The sequence below is a fragment of the Bufo gargarizans genome, chromosome 2 (genome assembly GCF_014858855.1).
Source record: "Bufo gargarizans isolate SCDJY-AF-19 chromosome 2, ASM1485885v1, whole genome shotgun sequence".
Taxonomy (NCBI): domain Eukaryota; kingdom Metazoa; phylum Chordata; class Amphibia; order Anura; family Bufonidae; genus Bufo; species Bufo gargarizans.
The window spans coordinates 457745676-457769094 of NC_058081.1; the positions used below are offsets into that span (position 1 = coordinate 457745676).

A 23419-nucleotide genomic window follows, 5' to 3' on the forward strand; every position below is an offset into this window, starting at 1 on the left:
AATTGCATTACACTTTGGTTAGCCCTGTTTTAATTATTTTATAGTATAAAATATATAATGATTTTTTAAAACTAATGTTAAGTTTTAAGAAGGAACCATTCTACTTTGTGTAATATAATAATAGGAATAACACATTTTTGGGGTCATTTATTAGGACCGGTGATTCATGAGCTGGTCTTAATGCCCCCGCGATGCCAGTGGATGCACATAAGCTATGGAGAGGCATTGGCCTCCACATAACTTATGTAATTTTCTGGCAGCCTACATAAAGCTTAAACCTACACCAGCTCCTTTGCTGGCATAGAATAAAGACATTTTCTATGGCAAAAATTGCCGTATAAAATGATAAATAAGACGGGCCTACCGGCCCGCCCTTTTACACATCTACACCACCTCTCTTTTTCTTAGCATGGCATGAGGCATGTAAAAGGGACACCTTTGCGACAAATCTGCACCTAATATATGCCAAAAAGTGTTGTATATTGGTTGATAAATGACCACTTTGTTTTTAAAAAGTAAACCATGTGTTTTAATATACCTTACTGACCGCTTTTAATCAATATCTTATTATAAAAGTCGTATACTGATTTACTAAATATAAAAAACGTTTTACTTTGTTTTCTATATCCTAATAATGGTAGTAGTTGTAAGTCAAAATAAGTTAAGAAAAAGTTGAATACTTCAGAAATTTTTAAATTCATTTATTTTAACCTTTCTTATGTCAATTGTTGGTTTAACTGTAGGGGTTTTATTAAAGGTGTACTGTTAGGTAAAATAGTGAAACATGATTTTTGTACATACATTTAAATAATTAATTGCATACCATATTTTATTTACACTAGGTTCCCTTATGTAGTGTAGGTTTAGTAGGAGCCTCAATTTACACATTCTGGCAAAAAACAGGACAAAATATTGATGTACACAGAGGTAATGAATTTTAGAATAAGTTATAGAAACCCAACTGACCCCATTGCAGTCAATATAATCGGTCTGAAGCCTCTGGTGTGCAAAATATTCTAGGTCTAAAGGCTTCCATTTTCTTTTCCTATACCAAAAGACAAAAATTTAATATTGCACTGTTTTGTACCTATATTTAACAAGTGGCTCAATCATTCTCCAGATATAGCTCGCATCTTATAAATTTCCAAATTGTAATATACTGTCAAACTTTTCTAATGGGCCACTGCTTTTAATACACCACCCCTGATCTAGAAAATGTTTCAATAACACTAATGTTTTAGTGATATGCTAGCTTTTTTCTGGTTTAACACCCTTTCCATCAAAGACAATGTTACGTGTTATTTCAAAGTGGAGTATGCTCTTAAAACTATTTTTAGCTAAAAATTAGTAAGATACAATACTAGAAAAAAATGTCTTGAAGGTATTCATACCGTAAGTGTTAAGTTTGTTAGTAACAGACTCCAGATGATTGTCCAGTCTATCAATTTCCATATTAATATTGTTTTGCTAAAAAAGTATATAAAACCTTACTTAAAAGTTTACCTGACATAATCTCAAATATGGATTGTTTAACAAAAGAACTAGAATAATTTTACTAGAATAAAAATCTTTTTTTTTCAATTGGTCTTTATTTAAAAAAATGCAACTGTCTTTGTTTTATAGGGTTACATTTTGGTCTATCTTCAGAGACTCTTGCTTTCATTTTCACACTGACAGCTCAATGTATAGATTTTATCTCTGAATTCTTGATGGCTCTTAAACACTCATTATAGCTAACTTATTATCAAACTGATAAGAATTTGGCTTAAACAATTGCTTATGAGCAGTCAGGAATTCCTGTCAACAAACCTCAATAATACTGTATATTTCTAGTATATAGAGATGTATGGAGCTAGGTAAGTATATTATAAGTAGGGTTGAGCGAAGCACACTTTGAATCATAGAGCCAAAGTTGCTTTAGACAAAACTTTGTTTGAATACTATATATTGGCTGGCTGAGTGGTATTATGGGTGATATTACATTCTTAGGCATGTCTTGTCTTTACCTAGTTTCACTTTGTAACAGGTGAAGCCGCAATTTTAGAAAAACATGATTCATTACCGCGAAGCACGAGGAAATTCAGATTCATTTAGAATTGAAGTTTTCCTAAACTTTGGATTGAATCCCGCTTTGAAGCCTTATTCTAGTGCCAGTGTGCCAACTAATGCTATCATGTCTACACCCCTTAGGAGGGCCAGGTCTTAATGATAACCATCTTCATCTTTTGCTGGCTTTACTTCTTCCAAATCATCCTTCAAAGTCTCCAATGTCCTAGAAAAGTTAACAAGATACAGAGAGAGGAGGAGCTGAATGTTCCTGATATATATTCATCAATATTATATGATGTACAAAAGGAGGAAAAGCAGATGGCAGAAGAAGGGTTCACATCTGAAGGACAGGAGAGCACTGGGGTTGGATAAGTGGGTATGCCAGAGCTGATTAATATTCTGTGTTTATTGTCAAATAACCTGTAGAAGATTGCAGGCCAGAACAGCAATAGTTTGCACATTTTGCCCCCACCAAACCAGACAAATCCCATACCAGCAATAGCCCCTGATTAAAGGTACATTAAAGGTGCCACATAACCTTTAACAATGAAGACTGACTATACAGTGTGGTCTTCATTATTAAATGAAAGGCAGCTAGAGGATTATTGGATACGTGGTTGTTTACCGCAGGATGGCTGCAACTCACCAGCTCCATGTAGCTATACCTTAAGGCAGAGCGGCCTGGGTATGCCTGATTTATAGAGATTTGTAACAAATTAATTTGTAACTAATCGAATTTCTTAGCGAACTTTGTTAAAGTTGCCAAATCGCATTTTTCAAAACTTCGCTCATCTCTACTTACAAAGGACACCAAGCTATATATTACTGGGCATGAAATGAAAAATGTCCACAAACTGCATGCTGACTTGGACACACTCAGAGTTCGGACATTCACTTGTAAATGAGGTTCAGTTAGGATAAATGAAAAGTTATGTATCTGGGCACTAATAATCTACATGTATCAGATGTCTTAGAAAGAGTAAAATTGGGAGAGTCACTTGTACCAAAGAATCTAGGTTTATCATAACTTTACATATCATGATTGCAGTATGTTCTAAAATACTGTTTTCACTTTTCGGTACCATTTCAAAGAAAGCAAGCCCTGGAGCTAGAAAAGGTACAAGGAAGAGCAACTAAACTGAAAAATGGGAACTGGGAATGGAAGCTCTTAGTTATGAGAAAATATTAAAATAATTATATGAATTTAGTCTTGAGAAGAGACAGGATTAAATCATATATATTAATAGCCCATAAAAAATTATAGTGAAAAACAGTCCTGTGTTAATTATTTTTAAAAGACAAGGAGGCACTGCGAGTGGAGATACACATTCAGTCCACTATTGCACATGTACACTGAACACCACCCCAGGCAAACTTACAACCTATTTCCCTTCCCCTAGAACCATGTGTGTCACAAAAAGGGCTGAAGCTCAACAAATATTAAGATGAGGTAATCCAGCATTTTTGCAACATATTGCAAAGTTTCTTGACTAGCATACACATACACTATGTGTTCTTCTGTATCACTCACTGTTATACTGTAAATACTCTGTCCTACTGTTTATTTTTATCCCCAAAAATATTGAATATTTTATTACAAAAATGTAAATTATGATAAAAGTTTTGCTCTGCATCACTCACAGACCAAATGTTTTTTTTTCTAAAAGAATATTGAAAATCTTATTAGAAAAATTCTATTTAGCATAGGCTACAGTATCTAACCTGATGTAATGGTCTATGTCACAGTTGGCGGACATGATAGTAGTGGACTGTATCTACAAACCTATGGCTCAGAAACAAGTGATGTTGTTGCTGCTGTTGGTACAGGCTCAAAAACTGTCAGACCTATGGTAATCCTAGGTGGTGTTAGTAACAGTGGCAGTAATGTTTTGAGCATTGTAAGTGGTAAGTCTATCTTCCTATCTCCACAATGACAACGGACAAAACCATTGTAGTCTGAAAGCTCTAAAAGCAGAAAATAAGACATGCCCATTCAAGCACAAATGTAGGCACTAGAGCATGCCTTCAGCAAATTAGGCAGCAGTGTAGTTGCTGTCATACCACTTGGTGCATTCCACTGCATTCAAGCAACTGATATGTTCTCAGTTTTAATAGAGAATACCTAGACACTACTATGCACAAAAAGCCATCCCTGCCTTACATCATGTCATGTGGTGAAGAACATGGGCTGCTCCTAAAACTTGCCACTATAAGGCAAGCTGTATGCCTCTATTGAAATGTGTACTGCAGTTGCATACAGGGACAGTATATGTCCTTCACGACCCACTGAGTCAATGTTTTGCTTGGCAATGGAGTCTCTGCACCACAGAAATGAGGCTAGGTGCCACTGACACCTCGATGGTTGTGCTGGTCTGGTTCCCGCATCAGGCACTTGTCCACCTCCTCCACATTCTCCTCAGTGGACATCCTCCTTTCCCCACCTGGAAAAAATTTTGCTTCCAAATCATCCTCCCTCTTTTCATATGTTTCCGCTGAAGTTTTGTCATGCTTTCTGACAATTGATAAGCCTGGGTGAGAGAAGCCACACAATGGATCACCTGCTATTCTTCATCAAATAGCAAATTTCCCTCTGGATGTCTCCCTGGCAAATACAACCTTTAAAACAAGTTTTGTGTCTGGAAGAAGGTGCTGACCATGTCTGGTAGAGTGCATGCATATTTTAGCTATTCTTATGTGGCCAATTACCTCCTAGGGGACTCGCAGTAAAATAATGGGTTGTCTTTGCACCATTTGATGTGCTACATTCCAACTTGTTGGTATTCCTTCTTGAATATGCTGGACCATCTGTATAAGCATCACATTATCACACATTGCCTTTTTGACCACCACATTAGTAAGTTGGTGGTGCAGGGGTAAATGCAGTTTCCCAAGGCATAGCTAATAGACAAGACTGGTTATCATTAGGTCAGACATAATGATGACAACAACGCTAGCCATGACAAACAAGAAATAATTGGGCCCTCATGCACATTGACGAGCATGGCAAGCTTCATACTTTGTTGATTATGTGCTGACAAATGTATTGTTGGCATCAAGCATAGTGATGACTACTAGAAATGTATGTGTTTATTAACCTGAAATACGCCTATATTAGGCGTATTTCAGCTGAAGATGGCGGCGCAATGGTTAATTGTGCAACAATCCGCAACTTTTCACCTCTCACGCCAGGTCTAAAGAAGTGGACTGGCGGTAGGCCCGTCTCATTCATCATTTTCTACACCTGGTCTAGGCATAGAAAATGGTCTAAATCTAAGACAGCTAGAAAGCTGTTCTGTAGAGCCAAAGCCCTGCAACTCTTCATAATTTCAGCGATACACCGCCAGAACAGTGACTTTTTTAAGACAGTCATCTAAAATGCCGGTCTTAATAAATTACCCATTGCTATTAAAGCAAAATGGTGGAATGTTTTATAGTTTCTGAAAGGGAGACAAGATGATCTACTAGTTGAGGAAATAGCTAAAATGACATTGAAAGGGGAAGTTATCATTGTGGGAGACTTTAATCTTCCTGATGTAAACTGGAAAACCAAAATGCTAGTTCTGCCAGGAGTACAGATATTCTAAATTCCCCTCTGGGATTATCTCTACAACAAAGAGGTGAGAAGCCAACCCGGAAGGAGGCCATTTTAGATTTAGTATTCACAAATGGGAATTTGGTATCTGATATTACTGTAGAGGAAAGCTTGGGATCTAGTGATCGCCAGTCAGTGTGGTTTACTATAAGTACACACCACACAAAAACTAAAGTTTTAAATTTTAGAAAAACTGACTTTTCCAAAATTGTATTAGTGGTATACGAGTCCCTATCAGATTGGAACAGTTTCAATGGAGAGTCCGGGAGAAATGGGACTACTTAAAAGTGGCACTATAGAAGGCAACAGATAATTGCATTAGGCTTGTCAGTAAAAGCAAAAAAAGGAAGAAACCACTGTGGTACTCAGCAGAAGTGGCCAAAATCATTAAAAACAAAAAGATATAATTTAGTAATTATAAAAAAAAAATGAGAATGACAGGCAAATTTATAAGATTAGGCAGAGAGAGGCCAAATAAGTTATAAGAGCTTCTAAAGCACAGGCAGAAGATAAATTAGCTTAGTCAGTGAAAAAAGGCGATAAGACATTCTTTAGATACATAAATGAATAAAGGAAACTAAAACAAGGAATTACCAAATAAAAACAAAAGAAGGAAGGTATATGGAAGAAGATAAAGAACTAGCTGACTGCCTCAATAAATACTTCTGTTCAGTTTTTACAAAGGAAAATGAAGGAAAAGGACCTCAGTTAGGAAGACTAATGAATCTTTTGATGCATGTGTCTTTACACAGACAGTCAGCTGTCTAAAATTAATACAAATAAGTCACAGGGGCCTGATGCGATACACCCAAAGCTATTAAAACAGCTTAGCGGTGAACTAGCAAAACCATTAACAGATTTACTTAACCAATCACTGGTAACAGGGGTCATCCCAGAAGATTGAAAAATAGCAAATGTGCCCATTCACAAGAAAGGTAATAGGGAGGAATCGGGCAACTATAGGCCAGTAAGCCTGACATCAATAGTGGGAAAATTAATGGAAACCATACTTAAGGAGAGGATTGTGGAACATCTAAAATCCCATGGATTGAAAGATAAAAAACAGCATGGGTTTACTTCAGGGAGATCATATCAAACTAATCTTATTGATTTTTTTGATTGGGTGGCTAAAATAATAGATGGCGGAGGTGCAGTAGACATCGCTTATCTAGACTTTAGTAAGGCTTTCGATACTGTCCCACATAGAAGGCTTATCAATAAATTGCAGTGCCATATTGTTGAATGGATTAGGCAGTGGCTGAGGCACAGACAGCAAAGGGTTGTAGTCAATGGAGTTTATTCAGACCATGGTCTTGTTACCAGTGGGGTACCTCAGGGATCTGTTCTGGGACCCATATTGCTTAATATCTTTATCAGCGAAATTGCAGAAGGCCTCGATGGTAAGGTGTGTCTTTTTGCTGATGACACAAAGATTTGTAACAGGGTTGATGTTCCTGGAGGGATACACCAAATGGAAAAGGATTTAGGAAAACTAGAGGAATGGTCAAAAATCTGGCAACTAAAATGTTATGTTGATAAGTGCAATATAATGCACCTGGGGCATAAAAACCCAAGAGCAGAATATACAATCAGTGATATAGTCGTAACCTCAGTATCTGAGGAAAGGGATTTAGGAGTCATTATTTCAGAAGACTTAAAGGTAGGCAGACAATGTCATAGAGCAGCAGGAAATGCTAGCAGAATGCATGTATAGGGAGAGGCATTACCAGTAGAAAGAGGGAGGTGCTCATGCCGCTCTGCAGAGCACTAGTGAGATCTCATTTGGAGTATTGTGCTCAGTACTGGAGATCATATCTCCAGAAGGATATTGATACTTTGGAGAGAGTTCAGAGAAGAGCTACTAAACTAGTACATGGATTGCAGAATAAAACTTACCAGGAAAGATGAAAGGACCATAACATGTATAGCTTGGAATATTGGGAAGGAGGACCATGATGTACTCGCTTCTATAGCGCTTGTTTGACACTATCAGTGTGATTTTGGTATCCCATAGGAGTCAGTGTAGGAAGAGAGATTCCTGTGGAGACTAATGTTTTACCCATATGTGCAGAAGTGGATTCTCTGATTTGGAGTGGTTACCTGAAATACGCGTCTACTAAAATGCATGGATACCGCTAAATAGTCAAACATCTCCTGACTTGTCTGTCAGGTTCTATACTGTTCTGCTACCACTATAACTACTACTGTCTCTGCTGACATTACAATCTCCCTTACATAGTCATACACCTCCTGCCTTATCCATAAGGTTCTACACTGTACTGCTGTTGCTCCCAAAAACATTGGGTTTGTTTGAATCAGTCCCAAAATGAATTTTAAGAAATTCCCTTATCTTTAATCATTGATTATCAAACTTCAATTAGGTGAGTCAATTGGTTACTGGAAGTGGAGAAAAGTAGGATAGTAATAAAACACCATGGTTAATTAAGGCTATATTCACACCATATCTCTTGCAAATGCCTAGCAATAGATAACAAAAGGACATAAAATGCAGCATTTTTTTACCCCTAGATCACAAAAGGAACTTGTTCAAACAGAAGCTGCACATAAATAATGCCAATTGTAAAAATGATGTTAAAGGGGTTCTGTGGGAATTAAGAAAATAAAAACACTTAAATATGACTTTACCATCAATATATTCTCAAATATCATTTATTAATTATAATGGTTTGTTTTGTCTATGGAGCAATCATTGCAAAAAAAAATAAAAAATGGCCGCTGTCTTATTAGAACATACAAAACCTTGTTTTAATCACACTTCTGGACAAGTTACTTCACAACACTGAGCTAAAGACATGTCCCATCCTCCTCTCCTACTTGTCAGGGATTATGATCCTGAATATACTTTAATATGATCTTCAGCTAAATCTCTGTAGGAATGGAGTTCATGAGGAGACATGAAGTACAAAAAGGAGAGTGGGAAGTGGGTGATGAGCAGCAGCACTTGTATACACAGCTCTACATTACCACAGTCTGTCCTATCTGTTCTATCTGTACTTCATGTCTCCTGATAAACCCCATTCCTACATAGATTCAGCTGGCGTTTTTATCAGCTATATGCAGGATTATTTTTCCTGACAAGTAGAGCAGAGAGGAGGAAGAGGCAGCTCTTTACCTCAATGCTATGAAGTAACTTGCCCATCTCTGGTATTAGGACAGGTTTTGTGTGTACTAATAGGACGGCGGCCATTAAATTGTTCCCAATGATTGCTTTCTTAGACAAAATAAGCAATAATAACTAATGAAAGGTATTTGATAATACATTTATAGCAAAGTAATTTATAAGTATTTTCATTTTCATAATTCCCGGAGAACCCCCTAATGAATTACAGTTTCATTAATCTAGGAAAGGTAAACATTCATGCTATAAAAACTTGCTTATAAAAATACATAATTACTGTAAAGACATATTTGCAAATAAATACCTAGATGGTTAAACAGCCTACCATACTTTACTAGTCACTACATTCAATAATTTTGATAGTCAATACAATGATTCTATTAACTATGTGAGACCAAATTCTCAATAATGATACTATCTTGCTTCATATTTATACCATGTGGCTGATAAGTGACTAATGTGAAAATCCAGTATGTTTATCTGGAAAACAGTTTGCTTTTAAAATCCCTGCCTGTTAGGCTACTTTCACACTTGCATTCGGTGCGGATCCATCTGGTATCTGCACAGATGGATCCGCACCTATAATGCAAACGCTTGTATCCATTCAGAACGGATCCGTCTGCATAACAGCTTTTTCAGATCTGAGTTTTCACATTGAGAAAATTAAGATCCGACAGTATATTCTAACACAGAGGCGTTCCCATGGTGATGGGGACGCTTCAAGTTAGAATATACTAAGAACTGTGTACATGACTGCCCCCTGCTGCCTGGCAGCACCCGATCTCTTACAGGGGGCTGTGATCAGCCACACCTGAGGTGTTAATTGTGCATATCATAGCCCCCTGTAAGAGATCAGGTGCTGCCAGGCAGCAGGGGTCATACCCCCCTCCCTCCCCAATATTAAATTCATTGGTGGCCAGTGCTGCCCCCCCCCTCCCTCTCCAGTATTAAATTCATTGGTGGCCAGAGCGGCCTCCCCCTCCCTCCCCTGTATTAAATTCATTGGTGGCCAGTGCAGCCTCCCCTCTCCCCCCCCTAATTAAAATCACCCCCATCATTGGTGGCAGCGGAGAGTTCCGATCGGAGTCCCAGTTAATCGCTGGGGCTCCGATCGGTTACCATGGCAGCCAGGACGCTATTGCAGTTCTGGCTGCCATGGTTACTTAGCAATTTTAGAAGCATTATACTTACCTGCCTGCGCTGTCTGTAGCCGGCTGGGCGCTCCTCCTACTGGTAAGTAACAGGTCTGTGCGGCCCATAGCAGTAGGAGGAGCACCCGGCTGGCCACAGAAAGCGCAGGCAGGTAAGTATAATGCTTCTAAAATTGCTAAGTAACCATGGCAGCCAGAACTGCAGTAGCATCCTGGCTGCCATGGTAACCGATCGGAGCCCCAGCGATTATCTGGGACTCCGATCGGAACTCTCTGCTGCCACCAATGATGGGGGAGGGGGGTGATTTTAATTAGGGGGGGGAGGGGAGGCCGTACTAGCCACCAATGAATTTAATACAGAGGAGGGAGGGGGGCCGCACTGGCCACCAATTAATTTAATACTGGGGAGGGAGGGGGGTCTGGCCCCTGCTGCCTGGCGGCACCTGATCTCTTACAGGGGGCTATGATATGCAAAATTAACCCCTCAGGTGCGGCACCTAAGGGGTTAATTGTGCTGATCACAGCCCTCTGTAAGAGATCGGGTGGTGCCAGGCAGCAGGGGGCAGTCATGTACACAGTTCTTAGTATATTCTAACTTGAAGCGTCCCCATCACTATGGGAACGCCTCTGTGTTAGAATATACTGTCGGATCTGAGTTTTCACGATCTAACTCAAATCCGATGGTATATTCTAACATAGAGGCGTTCCCATGGTGATGGGGATGCTTCAAGTTAAAATATACCATTGGATTGGAGAAAACTCAGATCTCCTGACTTTACATTGAAAGTCAATGGGGGACGGATCCGTTTGCAATTGCACCATATTGTGTCAACGTCAAACGGATCCGTCCCCATTGACTTGCATTGTAAGTCAGGACGGATTTGTTTGGGTCCGCACGGCCAGGCGGACACGAAAACGCTGCAAGCTGCGTTTGGGTGTCCGCCTGCTGAGCGGAACGGAGGCGAAACGGAGCCATACTGATGCATTCTGACCGGATCCGCATCCACTCAGAATGCATTGGGGCTGTACTGATCTGTTCGGGGCCGCTTGTGAGAGCCTTCAAACGGAACTCACAAGCGGAACCCCGAACGCAAGTGTGAAAGTAGCCTTAATGATCTATGTGCATGTTTAAAAGATAACTGTCATATTTTATTTTATTTGCTAGTTTATTAGAGCAAGGCATGTAAACCTGAGTTAGTCTGTCAATGATTGTCAAAATATCTGTAATTGCCTTATAATAACAGCTTTCAATAATGTCCTCTGTCCCTTTCCACTCCTCCCTTAAAAGACCGTTGCTATGGCTCATCTGTCTCCGGCTAGGAAGACAGAGGGGCGGTCCATCACAATGCATGCCTGCATTAGGCTTCAGAGTGAGGAAGCGTGGCTCTCAGTAATCCAATCTGATTAGCTGGCACGAAGCTGCTGGCTACAGCAAGTTTGTATGTGACCTGAGGGGATGCAGTTTTGGCAGAGGAACCTTCTTGAGAAGATCCTCATAATGTAGGATTTAAAATAGCCGTAACTAAGGGGAAAACTCAAGGAAAACAGTGGTAAGTGAAGAAACTAAAGATTGCTTGATGTATAATGTTGCTGCAGCAGTAACATATGCTAAAATTGATATTTTTAAATGAAAATATGACAGTTATCCTTTAATACCCTAAAAACTGTTACAAAATGTTCTGACACGATGAGTTGATAGCTGTTTAGCTGCCAATATCAGACAAAAGCCTACATACAGTATTCTTATCTTCAAGGTGTGTGAGGTTGAGAAAGGTTTCCTACTTTTATGAGTGGAAGTGATCCAATAAAATAAATGTAGAGTAATACTAATTCAGAAATATTGCTTCTAATGAAAAATATAGTATTTCTATAACATGGCATCATACAGAGACATCATAGAGTGGCAGATGGACTGCCTTTGCCTCTTCAGTACTGAACCATTAGGATTTTTCCATATGTAGGCATTAATAATGAATCTACAGATGTAGCAGGGTTAGCACTCAAACTCCTAACTCAAATTTCTTAAATCATTGTGTTATCTTGAAACAAAAGCCATTGAAAAGCAATTAAAGGTGTTTGCTTAGTTTAGATAACACAATTCAGAAATCTCAGAAAGCATGAGTGTTAACTTTACTACATCGGTAGATTAATGGCATCTAAACTGTCTACCATATGTATTTACCTATATTACAAATTTGTTTTAGGCTTTCTTCCAATCCCTATTCAGGAGTACTATAAAGGTTTCTGTTAAGATTTTTGGTACTTTAACTACAGCAAAAGGCTTTTCCTGTCTACAATAAAAGAACTTTGGCAGAACCTTAACTTTAATAGATTTTTTTTTCATCTGTCAAAAATGTCACAGTTTAACAACTTACCATATAGACAGAAGCAATAACACCAAATACATCCCTACTTTGCCTATGTTCAATAAAATAATTTTAAATTACAATAGTTAGTATTTTGTATTCCATTTAATTTTTCTTACCTTATAAGAGGATTGTAACATGACCCCTTGTGGATTGACTTGCTCTTCATTCCCTGGTGTTTGAAAGTTATTTGGAGTAAAGACAATCAAGTCACTTTTAGGTCGCAATGAATTGGAGCTTATTTGATATTGAGTGTGCTGAGAATACATCCAGCTCCCTCCAGTGTTAGTGCAGCTCTTGTAATTTTCTTTCAGCTCATTGACCTCATCTCTGTACTTTTGACATCTTAACACACTAAACACAATTAAAGTAATTAGAAAAATACTTGATATGATGCAGATTGCAACAACCAAGTAAATATTTTCATCTGAAAACACTTCAAAAGTCACTTTGGTCTCTTTATTATCAAATTTTAATTCTTCTCCAGGCTCCACCACAGATATGATAATTTGAGTCTCTGCTGTCATGAATGGTTCTCCATGATCCTGGGCTATTATATACAATTTATACTCATCATTGTCTGAATCTGACAATGACCTTTTTAAAGTAATTTCCCCAGTTTGATGTGCTATGGTAAAAGGAGATTTTCCAGAACCTCCAAGGTCCTTTAATTTATAAAATGTCCAAGCATTGTATCCAGAATCCAAATCTACAGCTTTCACTTTAGTTATCAGGTGTCCAGGTTTTGCTGACCTAGAAGTTTTAATTGTTAGTTCAGAATGAAGTGGGGTGAATGTAGGAGTATTATCATTAATATCCTCAATGAAAATGTTTAGAGTAAGGTTAGAGCTTAGAGCTTGTAGGCCAGCATCAGTGGCTTCTATATGACATTGGAAATATGCAATCTGCTCATGGTCAAATGAAACTAAAGCAAAAACCTTCCCATTTTCTGGATTAATGGAAATGTAAGAGGAAATGGGAATCCCATCAATTGTCTGCTGTCTAATTGAGTAAGTAATGAAAGAATTCTGTCCAATATCTGGGTCATAGGCTGATGCTGTATATATATGAGACCCTGGTGGGTTGTTCTCCTTAATGAATATTGTGTCTACTGACTGGACAAATCTTGGAGCATTGTCATTAGTATCACTTATATGAATCTTCAGAGTTTTTGAAGTAGAAAGGGAAGGGAAACCTTCATCTCTTGCACTAATTGTGATTTCATAGTCATCTTTCACTTCTCGGTCCAATGGTTCATTTACCGTCAAAGAAAAATCACTCATGAAAGCTGGATTTATTTTAAATGGTGAAGGCTCAGAAATATAGCAATTGACTTTTCCATTTGATCCTGAATCTTTATCATGAACACTGATGATGGCAACCGTTGTCCCCTGAGGAGAATTTTCAGGAACAGGAACCGATAATGATGTCACTGTCATCTCAGGAGGGTTGTCATTGACATCAACAACAGTCACTAGAACCTTACAATGTCCAATTAGCTGGAAATCTCCATGATCAATAGCTTCAACTTGAATTTCATACATATTAACAGTCTCAAAATCCAATTTGCCTTTCACTCTTATTTCTCCTGCATATTTCTCTAAGTTAAATGCTTCCTTTGTCTCCTCTGAAACCATATTACTAAATTTGTACAGTATTTCTCCATTTTTCCCTTCATCCAGATCAGTAGCATTTAGCTTGAACACTAACATTCCTTCTATAGCATTTTCATCAATACCACACTGGTAAAATGGCTGGTCAAAGACAGGAGCATTATCATTGACATCTTCCACATTAACAAGAATATGTGTAGTGCTGCTCATTCTTGGTTTGCCTCCATCATAAGCTGTAAGGATCAGGTTATGAACAGACTGCTTTTCTCTGTCTAAATTTTTTTTAAGCACAAGCTCTAATGACTTGATTTGATTTATATATTTTTGGAATTCCAAAGCAAAATATTCATTTGCACTGAGCTCATAGTTTGTTACAGAATTTGTTCCAAGATCTGGATCACCAGCTACCATCAATGGGAAATGAGAACCTGCAGGCTTTATTTCTGATATGACAAGATTAGTCACACTAGAGGGGAATATTGGACTATTGTCATTTATATCTTCTATTTCTACCTCTATACGATACATCTGGACAGGCTTATCTATAATAACCTGCAAAGGAATAATACAGAAGGGTGTATTTGGACACAATGACTCCCTGTCTATTGTGTCTTTAACAAACAAGATTCCATTCTGTAGATTAACCTGGAAATATTCCTTCTCATTTCTAGAGACAATATGTAACATTCTAGAATTGATCTCACCTATATCCAGTCCAAGATCCTGAGCAATTCTTCCAACAAAGGTGCCATGCTTGGATTCCTCGGGAATGATATAATGCAGCTGACTCAGGACCACATCCCAAAATATTTGTAACAAAAAAAAATGGACCAACCTTATCTCTGCTTGATAATTCTGTCTCTGATAGAACATTTCTTAAAATCAATGAAGGTACAGATAAAAATTTGTCCAAGTAAGGCACTGAAGCTTATATAAGAATGAGGGAAAAAGAAAAAATGTCTATCATGGCTGGTATCCCTACAGCAAGATTTTCATATAATGATAGAGATTGCATTTCCTCTTTCCTTTGTGCTATTAGTTAGTTTAGAGAGCCATCTAGTGCTCAATTTCCAGGTTGCACATATAGTATATATCTTTTGTCTTTTATTTGTTTTCACTAAAAGCTATATAAAGTTTTTACATACTATTCATAATCTAGCTTTATCAATATATTACATTTGTTATACCATAATATAATCTAGAATGAAGAATTGTATTACACCTTGAATTAGCCTTGCTTAAATAAAAAGTTTTAGATTGCAATACGTTTTAAGAATTGATCCTTTTACTTTGTTTGACATAATAATAATAATATTAATAATAACACAGAGCATTTTGTTTTTAATAAGTAAACAAAGTATGTTAAAAACTTCAGCACCTTGCCATTTTTCACCTTAAAGACCAGGCCATTTTTTGCAAATCTGACATATGTCACTTTATGTGGCGATAACTTTAAAACGCTTTTACTTATCCAAGTCATTGTTCTTTTGTCACATACTGTACTTCATGACAGTGGTAAATTTGAGACAAAATATTTCATTTTTATTTATAAAAAAATACAAAATTCACCAAAAATTGGGAAAAATTTTCAATTTTCAAAATTTTGTTTTCTCTGCTTTTGAAACATATATTATAGTTATTACTTTATATTTCCCATATGTCTACTTCATGCTTGGATCATTTTGTAAATGACCAGATATGACTTACTTGTACTTCATGGGTCCTTAACGGGTTAATTTATCTTATTGTCTTACTTTTTTTATGTATACTAAATTTAAATCCTTCCACAAGTATTTTTTTTTACTTTGTTTGCTTTGTTTTGCACAATAATGGTAGTAGTTGCAAGTAAAATGAAGTACAGAAAAAGTTGAATAATGCAAACATTTTGACATTCCCTTAATTTGACCTTTTTATGTCAACTATGGATCTTATTTTGGAAATTTTGTTAAAAGTGTTAGGTAAAATTGTGAAACACAATAGACTAGCTTCCTATCTGCAGAAAAAAAATCAGTTAGGAGTTTTGATCCCAAACTTTGCATAAAAAAAAACTTTACTAAATATTACTACACGCAGTAGTAATTTTTTTCAACTGCATTTGGGAATCCATGACAGTATCTCGACTAACCTCATTGAAGTCAATAAAGCCATTAAAAGGTATATTTGTTTTGCATTATTTTTGTCATGATTAAACCAGGTGCAAATATTTTTTCATAACTTTCTGACTAATCATCATATTCTGGTGAAATCATTTAAATTATATTGTTAAATCATCTCTATATGAGCCTCATCTGTCAGGTTCAGTCAAAATATTTAAATCACCCAGGAAGTCCAAATGTTAGAAGTAAAGGTAAAAGTTAAAGGGCGATATAAAAAAAAAAACTAAAAGCTTTAATAATATAAAAATGTTTCTTATACCCTTTTCACTTTCAAAGGGTATGAATATAATTGTTAGATAATTATGCTCATTGAAAGTATTAACGTAGTGGAAGTATTAAAAGTAATTAATTTGATTAAACATCAAGGATTAGACAAACTATAATGATTATTTATCAAATGAAATTCTACTCAATATGGAATGTTTCACAATGTCTTCACAATTTTTTAATAAAATGTTTGAATTATATACTTTTTGTGCTATAAAAAAACTACCAAAAACAGCTGACAATTTTTAAAGGCCACATAATAATGTGTAATATTCACCTGTTTCACCTTCATATTTGAACAAGTACATGCATAGTGTACATCTGGAAAGCATTTTAATACTACAAACCAAAATTGTGTCAGCCACTACAATACAAAGTAAAAAAATAAATACTTTGTACTTCTTAATAGCAATTAGAGATGAGAGAAGTTATGAAAAATTTGATTTGGCTGCTTTGCCAAATTTCACAAAGAAACAACAGTTAAACAACAGGATCTTTATTCAATCAGAGAAATCACTTAAGTGTTTCAGGCTACTTTAGTCCTTCCTCAAAGTATAGTAACAAATATAATGTACAGAGTTAAAATACTGATAACAATAAAAAACAAACCAATCAAAGTAAGCAGTTCATTTTATCAGTGATCGAGATAAATGAATTGATTCTAAATAAATCAAAATTATCTCGAATTTCCCAAAATCTTTGATTTCCAGTGAATCCGAAAATTTTAGAATGGACAAATTGCTCAAAATGGTGTCTCAGATTACAGCACAGCAGGGCAGAAAAGATGCAGAAGGAGGATACCATGTCACTTGGTGGTGCCCTGGCCAAAATGCTTATCAATACTGCCTTGCAGCAACAATCAGGAAGAGCAATATTTCCATATATGATGAGTGCTGCACAAGATCCCAAGTAGGAAACTGAAGTGTATTTCGAGTTTGCACATTGACATGACAAGATGTCTGACAGAGAGATACAGCAAATATAGCTAATCTTTAGACATACAAAATAGTTAGTTTAGGGTAAAAATAAACAAGGATAGCATAGAAACCTATACAGTATGTGGCTCAAAACAGGCCAGAATAAGTCCTTGTGAAACAGACCAGATACTGAACATAATAAAAACAATATAGCCTGGACCTGCAGCAGGTTTCTTTGTTAGCAGTTGGATACCTTGGATTCCAGAGGTTTTTTCATTTTTGCTCCTTATCTTCCTTGAGCCATAACTTTTTTATTTTCCCGTTCACATACAGTACATCCATATGAAGGCTTATTTTTTTTTTAAACAAGTTGTACTTTCTAATGCCACCATTTAATATGGTATACAATGTAGTGGAAAGCGGGAAACATTTCTAAATGGGGTGTAATTGGAAAAAAATTCTCTTAAATCCCTGGGTCAGTACGATTACAACAATAACATATATGTTTAGTTTTAGTTCTAAATAGTATAGAAATATAATGTTGAAAAATTATTATTTTTTAAATCACCATATTTTGACCCTCATAACTTTTTTATAGTTATATCTACTGAGCTGTGTAAGGGGTCATTTTTTGCAGGACAATCTGTAGTTTTTATTGATACTATTTTGGAGTGTGTGTGACTTTGTGATTACATTTTGATTACTTTTTTGCGTAAGAGACAATAAAAAAATGGTGAATCGGCCATTTTTAACTTTTTTCATTATGTCATATGCCTTATCAGAAAAGTATTTTTATATTTTAATAGTACTGGCATTTTCAGTCTTAGTGATGCCCATAATGTTTATATTTTTTTGCTATTTATTTTTTTATTCTACAGAAAGATGATTTAAATGTTTATATTAAAAAGAATTATATATTCTTTATCATTTTTTTTTCTTTTTTATGGTTTTGTAGTTCGTGATTGAGGCTACAAGATTCACTATTTTTTTTATTTATTCTGTATCATCATGTTTCATATAAATCCATGGTTATACTAGAATTTGCCAGTTGGCCAAAATAAGAATTGCCGCTCTCTTAAGGGAGACCCAGTGTATTGAATTCAATTACCAGCATTATTATTGACTGCAGAGGATGCTGGTAAGAAGCCCAGAAGTACACACTTGATCACGGCATCTAAAGGCTTTAATGAGCGTGATCGGCATAATTGCCACGTTTATTCTATGCAGGTCTCTGCTCTTTGAAACAGCGGATACCTGCTGTCCAAGGTGCGCGATGCTCTCGCGAGTGGGCACCATGTTTACTTATCCCTCTAGTGCCATACATGTAGCAAAAGGGTAAAAAGGAAGATTATGGCAAAGTCCAGATCTCAATAGATCAGTCAGTGTTAGATGTTCCCACTAAGCTGGATTATAGGTGCAGGAGTGTCAAGATGGCAAAACCGGTTTGATTTTAAGATGTTTTATATGCATAACTACAAACTTTTAATTCTGTAAGTATAATTTTAAACACGTTAAATAAACTACATCATATCCCACCCAGGATGCCCTTGTTTGTTTTCTAGTTATGTACAATAAACTCCCAGACTCCATGAAGTAATGTGCAACTGCAGTGTTTGTGACTGTACCAGCTTGGAGAAAGAGAGTGCTCCTGCACTTAATAGCCGACTGCTTTGGCTACAATCCAGCTTATTGTGAACATCTAACAGTGCCGCACTGACTGAACTGATGAGATCTGGACTTTTTCAGAATTCTCCTTTTTAGCGTTTAGAGTAAAACCTGTATTATAGTGCTACATTTTTTGGCAGATAATTGTTAACAAGCTTTTGCATGGATGCTTGTTTGCAATAATATGGCAGTGTAATACTGCCACGACTGCTCGATAAGTGAGCAAAAGCTCAATCATCAGGCAATCCAAATTTTATGACATGTTAAAAATGTATCGTTTTCATACACCACAATGTGCTGCCGGCAAACCAATAGACAGCATGGGGACGAGCGATGGCATAGCTATCACTCATTTCCATGCTGTGAATGAGAGTGCTCCATGTAATAGACAAAAAATATTATTAGTTACAAATCAATCATGAATCGCTATAAATCAGGTATACCCAAGCCATTCTACATTAGGGTAAAGCTACATGGAGCGACCGTGCTGCTGGTGGTTTTCAGCCATTCTGCGGTGAAGAACTGTGCAGCCAATAAGCCCTCAGATGACTTTCATTTAATGATGAAGACCGCATTGTATAGTCCTTATTCATTGTTAATGGCCGCAAGGCATCTTTAAACAGGGGCTATTGCTGGTATGGCTTTTGGCTGGTTAGCTGGGCGGACAATATGCAAATTATTGCTGTTCTTGCCTGCAGTCTCCTACTTATTTAATAGTAAACACAGAATATTACTCAGCTTTTGCATACCTATTTCTCCGACCCCAGCGGTCTCCTGCCCTACAGGTGTGAGCCCTTCTTCTGCCATCACTTTTCCTTCTTTTTCACATCATCTAATATTGATGACAATATGTCAACAGGAACAAATGTAGGAATAAATAAAATGGACGCAGCATAAGTCTCCCAGCACTCTCCCTACACTCTCCAATATTCTTCTATTTAACATTTTCAGCAACACTGTCCCCAGCACATCAGTGCTTGCCACGTCTCTCCCTATGCTCAGCTCACAGGACAATGGAGGAGAACACGCGGGATGAGGGTTTTATACGGCTGTGACATTATAGTGGATTGGCTGGTTGCGCTGCATTATGGGTGAACTCACATTTCCAGGCTTCTTTCATGTTATAACGTGCAAAAAAAACAGATATGTTAGCACAAAGAGTGAGGCAATTCAGATTTATTGCAGATCAAAGTTTGCCTAAACTTTGGATCGAATACACCACTTGTGACCATATCCATAAACCCTATGAAACTAAGACAAGTCAGTCATAGAACTTTTTCTATCTATAGGTTAGGTGACACTAGTCATAAGAAGGGCTTAAATAGCCTGAAAGGTGTAACCAATTTCTGTAGTTTACCAAAAGGTGCCCTAATTTTTATGAGTGGGAGTGACCCAATAAAATAAATACAAAGCAAATTGCTAAATCACAGGTAATTCTTCTAGTAGAAAATACAGTACCTCTATAACATGGTGTGTTACAGAGGCAACATACAGTGGCACAAGGAGTGCCTATGGCTTGTAAGTACTAAACCAATAGACTTTTCAACAAGCAGGACTTAAAGGGGTTGCCTGAGTTCAGAGCTGAATCCGGATATATCCCCTTTTTCACCCTTGCGGGCCCTATTTCATGCTCTGATGCTCTCCGATGCCCTGAGCTGTATCGCACAGGGCAAGGCCTTTGTCGTTTGCAGTTTTCGCTGCACTGATGGGTAGTGATAGACGAACATCGGCCGGAACGGTTTGCGAACGTGCAAACGCAATCAAATGTTCGCGAATCAAAAGTTCGCAGCGGGCTCCATTCAGTTTAATGGCAGGCTAACCTGAAAAACCTTCAGCTCATATTTGCAGCCACCAAATACTTAGTAGAAGTGCACAACTAGTCCCACAACATGGACAGTGACATACTAGAGGGGGATCAATGACAAAAATGTGTCTTAATCAGGGGGCATGTTTATGTGTCTTAGGGCTCTTTCACACCTGCGTTATTGTCTTCCGGCATAGAGTTCCGTCGTCAGGATTATCCTAATGCATTCTGAATGGAGTGAAATCCGTTCAGGATGCATCAGGATGTCTTCAGTTCCGGAACGGAACATTTTTTGGCCGGAGAAAATACCGCAGCATGCTGCGCTTTTTGCTCCGGCCAAAAAAACTGTAGACTTGCCGCAAGGCCGGATCCGGAATGAATGCCCATTGAAAGGCATTGATCCGGATCCGGCCTTAAGCTAAACGTCGTTTCGGCGCATTGCCGGATCCGACGTTTAGCTTTTTTAGAGTGGTTACCATGGCTGCCGGGACGCTAAAGTCCTGGCAGCCATGGTAAAGTGTAGCGGGGAGCGGGGGAGCAGCATACTTACCGTCTATGCGGCTCCCGGGGCGCTCCAGAGTGACGTCAGGGCGCATGGATCACGTGATCACATGGCACGTCATCCATGCGCATGGGGGGCTCTGACGTCATTCTGGAGTGCCCCGGGAGCCGCACGGATGGTAAGTATGCCGCTCCCCCGCTCCCCGCTCCTACTATGGCAACCAGGACTTTAATAGCGTCCTGGGTGCCATAGTAACACTGAAAGCATTTTGAAGACGGATCCGTCTTCAAATGCTTTCAGTACACTTGCGTTTTTCCGGATCCGGCGAGTAATTCCGGCAAGTGGAGTACACGCCGGATCCGAACAACGCAAGTGTGAAAGAGGCCTTAAAAGGAAATTCTCTTAAATGTGCCCTGTTGCGCTACCTAAATGCACTATATAGAAAGTATATTATTGGTATATACCACTCCTGCTTCAATCACTTTTTTAGCGGGGCAACTGGTATATCACACCAGTAGAAATGATTTTTCCAATAACGCTTGTCCCTCTATATACCTGCGGTATCGCAGCAGAACCTCGCACAACTGCCGCACAATACAAATGCACTATAATATACTTTCTATGTTAGAAAGTATATTATAACATTGTACAAGGAAGGCAATCCATTAGAATATACATAAAGAAAAAATGTAACCTTTAATAATGTTACTATGAGGGTCCAGTCACACGTCCGTAAGTGTTTTGCGGAGATCTGCAAAACACGGAGACCGGCAATGTACATTCCGCAATTTACGTTCTGCACATCGCCGGCACTATAATAGAAAATGCCTAATCTTGTCTGCAATTGCGGACAAGAATAGGACATGTTCTATTTTTGGGCGGAAACGGAAGCACGGATGCGGAAGTGCGAATCGGCAAATACGTGTGAATGGACCCAACGGGTGCAGACCAATTCATTTTCAATGGGGCAGGAATGTGCTGTCCGCATCTGCATTTGCGGATCCGCACTTCTGCATCCGTGCTTCCGTTTCCGCCAAAAAATAGAACATCTCCTATTCTTGTCCGCAATTGCATACAAGATTAGGCATTTTCTATTATAGTGCCGGCGATGTGCAGATCCGCAATTTGTGAATCCTTAAAACACTTACCGACATGTGAATGGACCCTTAAGGGCTCATTCAGACGGCCGTATGCTATCTGCAAAAATGTGGGTCCGTCTTTTTGCGGATTAGATGCTGACCCATTCACTTCAATGAGGCCCTTTTCTATTCCACGGTTCCGCAAAACAAATGAAACATGTCCTATACTTGTCCGTGAAAATCAGGACATGGCCCCATTGAAGTCTATGAGTCCGCAAAAATACTGAATGCTATCCTTTTTTTACGGACATGCTGAACTGTCCGCAAAAAAACGGCTGACTGAATGAGTCCTTAAAGATATCCCTTAAAATGAAAATTAATGATATTATTGAAGTTAAGCAAAAAGCTTAGATGTGGTAGACAATAACAAGTGCTCGACGGCACTAAATCAGGTGCTCAGCGGCACCAAATCAGAAACCATATGTCCTACTACAATCCGGGGGGTTCCAGTGCACATCGATAAATCCCGGAAGGAAAGCAAAAGACATCTATCCCTGGGCTAGATGATAATGTGGTATTGAAGGACAGGGTGGGCAAAGAACTGTCCCTGATATTGCTTTTCAGGGAAGTGCTATTCTGGCCCTGATAGACTGACCACTGAGCACCCGCCCTGATAAGAGCAACCCCGCCCGGAACCTTACCCTATCTAAAAATGTCCCTAGTAAGCCCCTAGCCCCTAAGCCCCTGACTTCCAGGTGATCACTATATAGATCTATCTATGTGTTTTTGATTCATTATAAAAGTATATTATAAGTATATCGCACCCCCTCTGTGTATCACACATATCGATAGCACATCTATACCAGTCCTTAAAAGGACTTTTGTAGCCCTATTAACTAGATGTTTGGTGTCCCTAACAGCCTGTTACTGCTCCATACAGCAACCTCTCCCTACACTGGCAAAAGACTGAATGTGAAATGGCGGCCAGATCAGGTTTATTTATAAAGTAGGCGGTATGTCCATGTGCTGAAACGTCTCAATTGGCTGTCCTGTACCACCTGATGGATGTGTCATGGGTCAAAGTTCTTCACAATGTGAAAAAATATGGCGGGCGCGAAT

At 38.1% G+C, this 23419-nt stretch overlaps 1 protein-coding gene across 1 annotated transcript; it reads right to left on the bottom strand.

Moving 5' to 3' along the window:
• Positions 1-1248: 1248 nt before the first annotated feature.
• Positions 1249-14783, bottom strand: LOC122926036 (protocadherin alpha-4-like). The gene is made up of 3 exons (XM_044277426.1): positions 12417-14783; positions 1392-1467; positions 1249-1337 (listed from the first exon to the last, which is right to left on the bottom strand). The coding sequence occupies exons 1-3, from the start codon at positions 14781-14783 to the stop codon at positions 1249-1251; spliced, it is 2532 nt and encodes an 843-aa protein (XP_044133361.1).
• Between the last annotated feature and the right edge of the window lie 8636 nt (positions 14784-23419).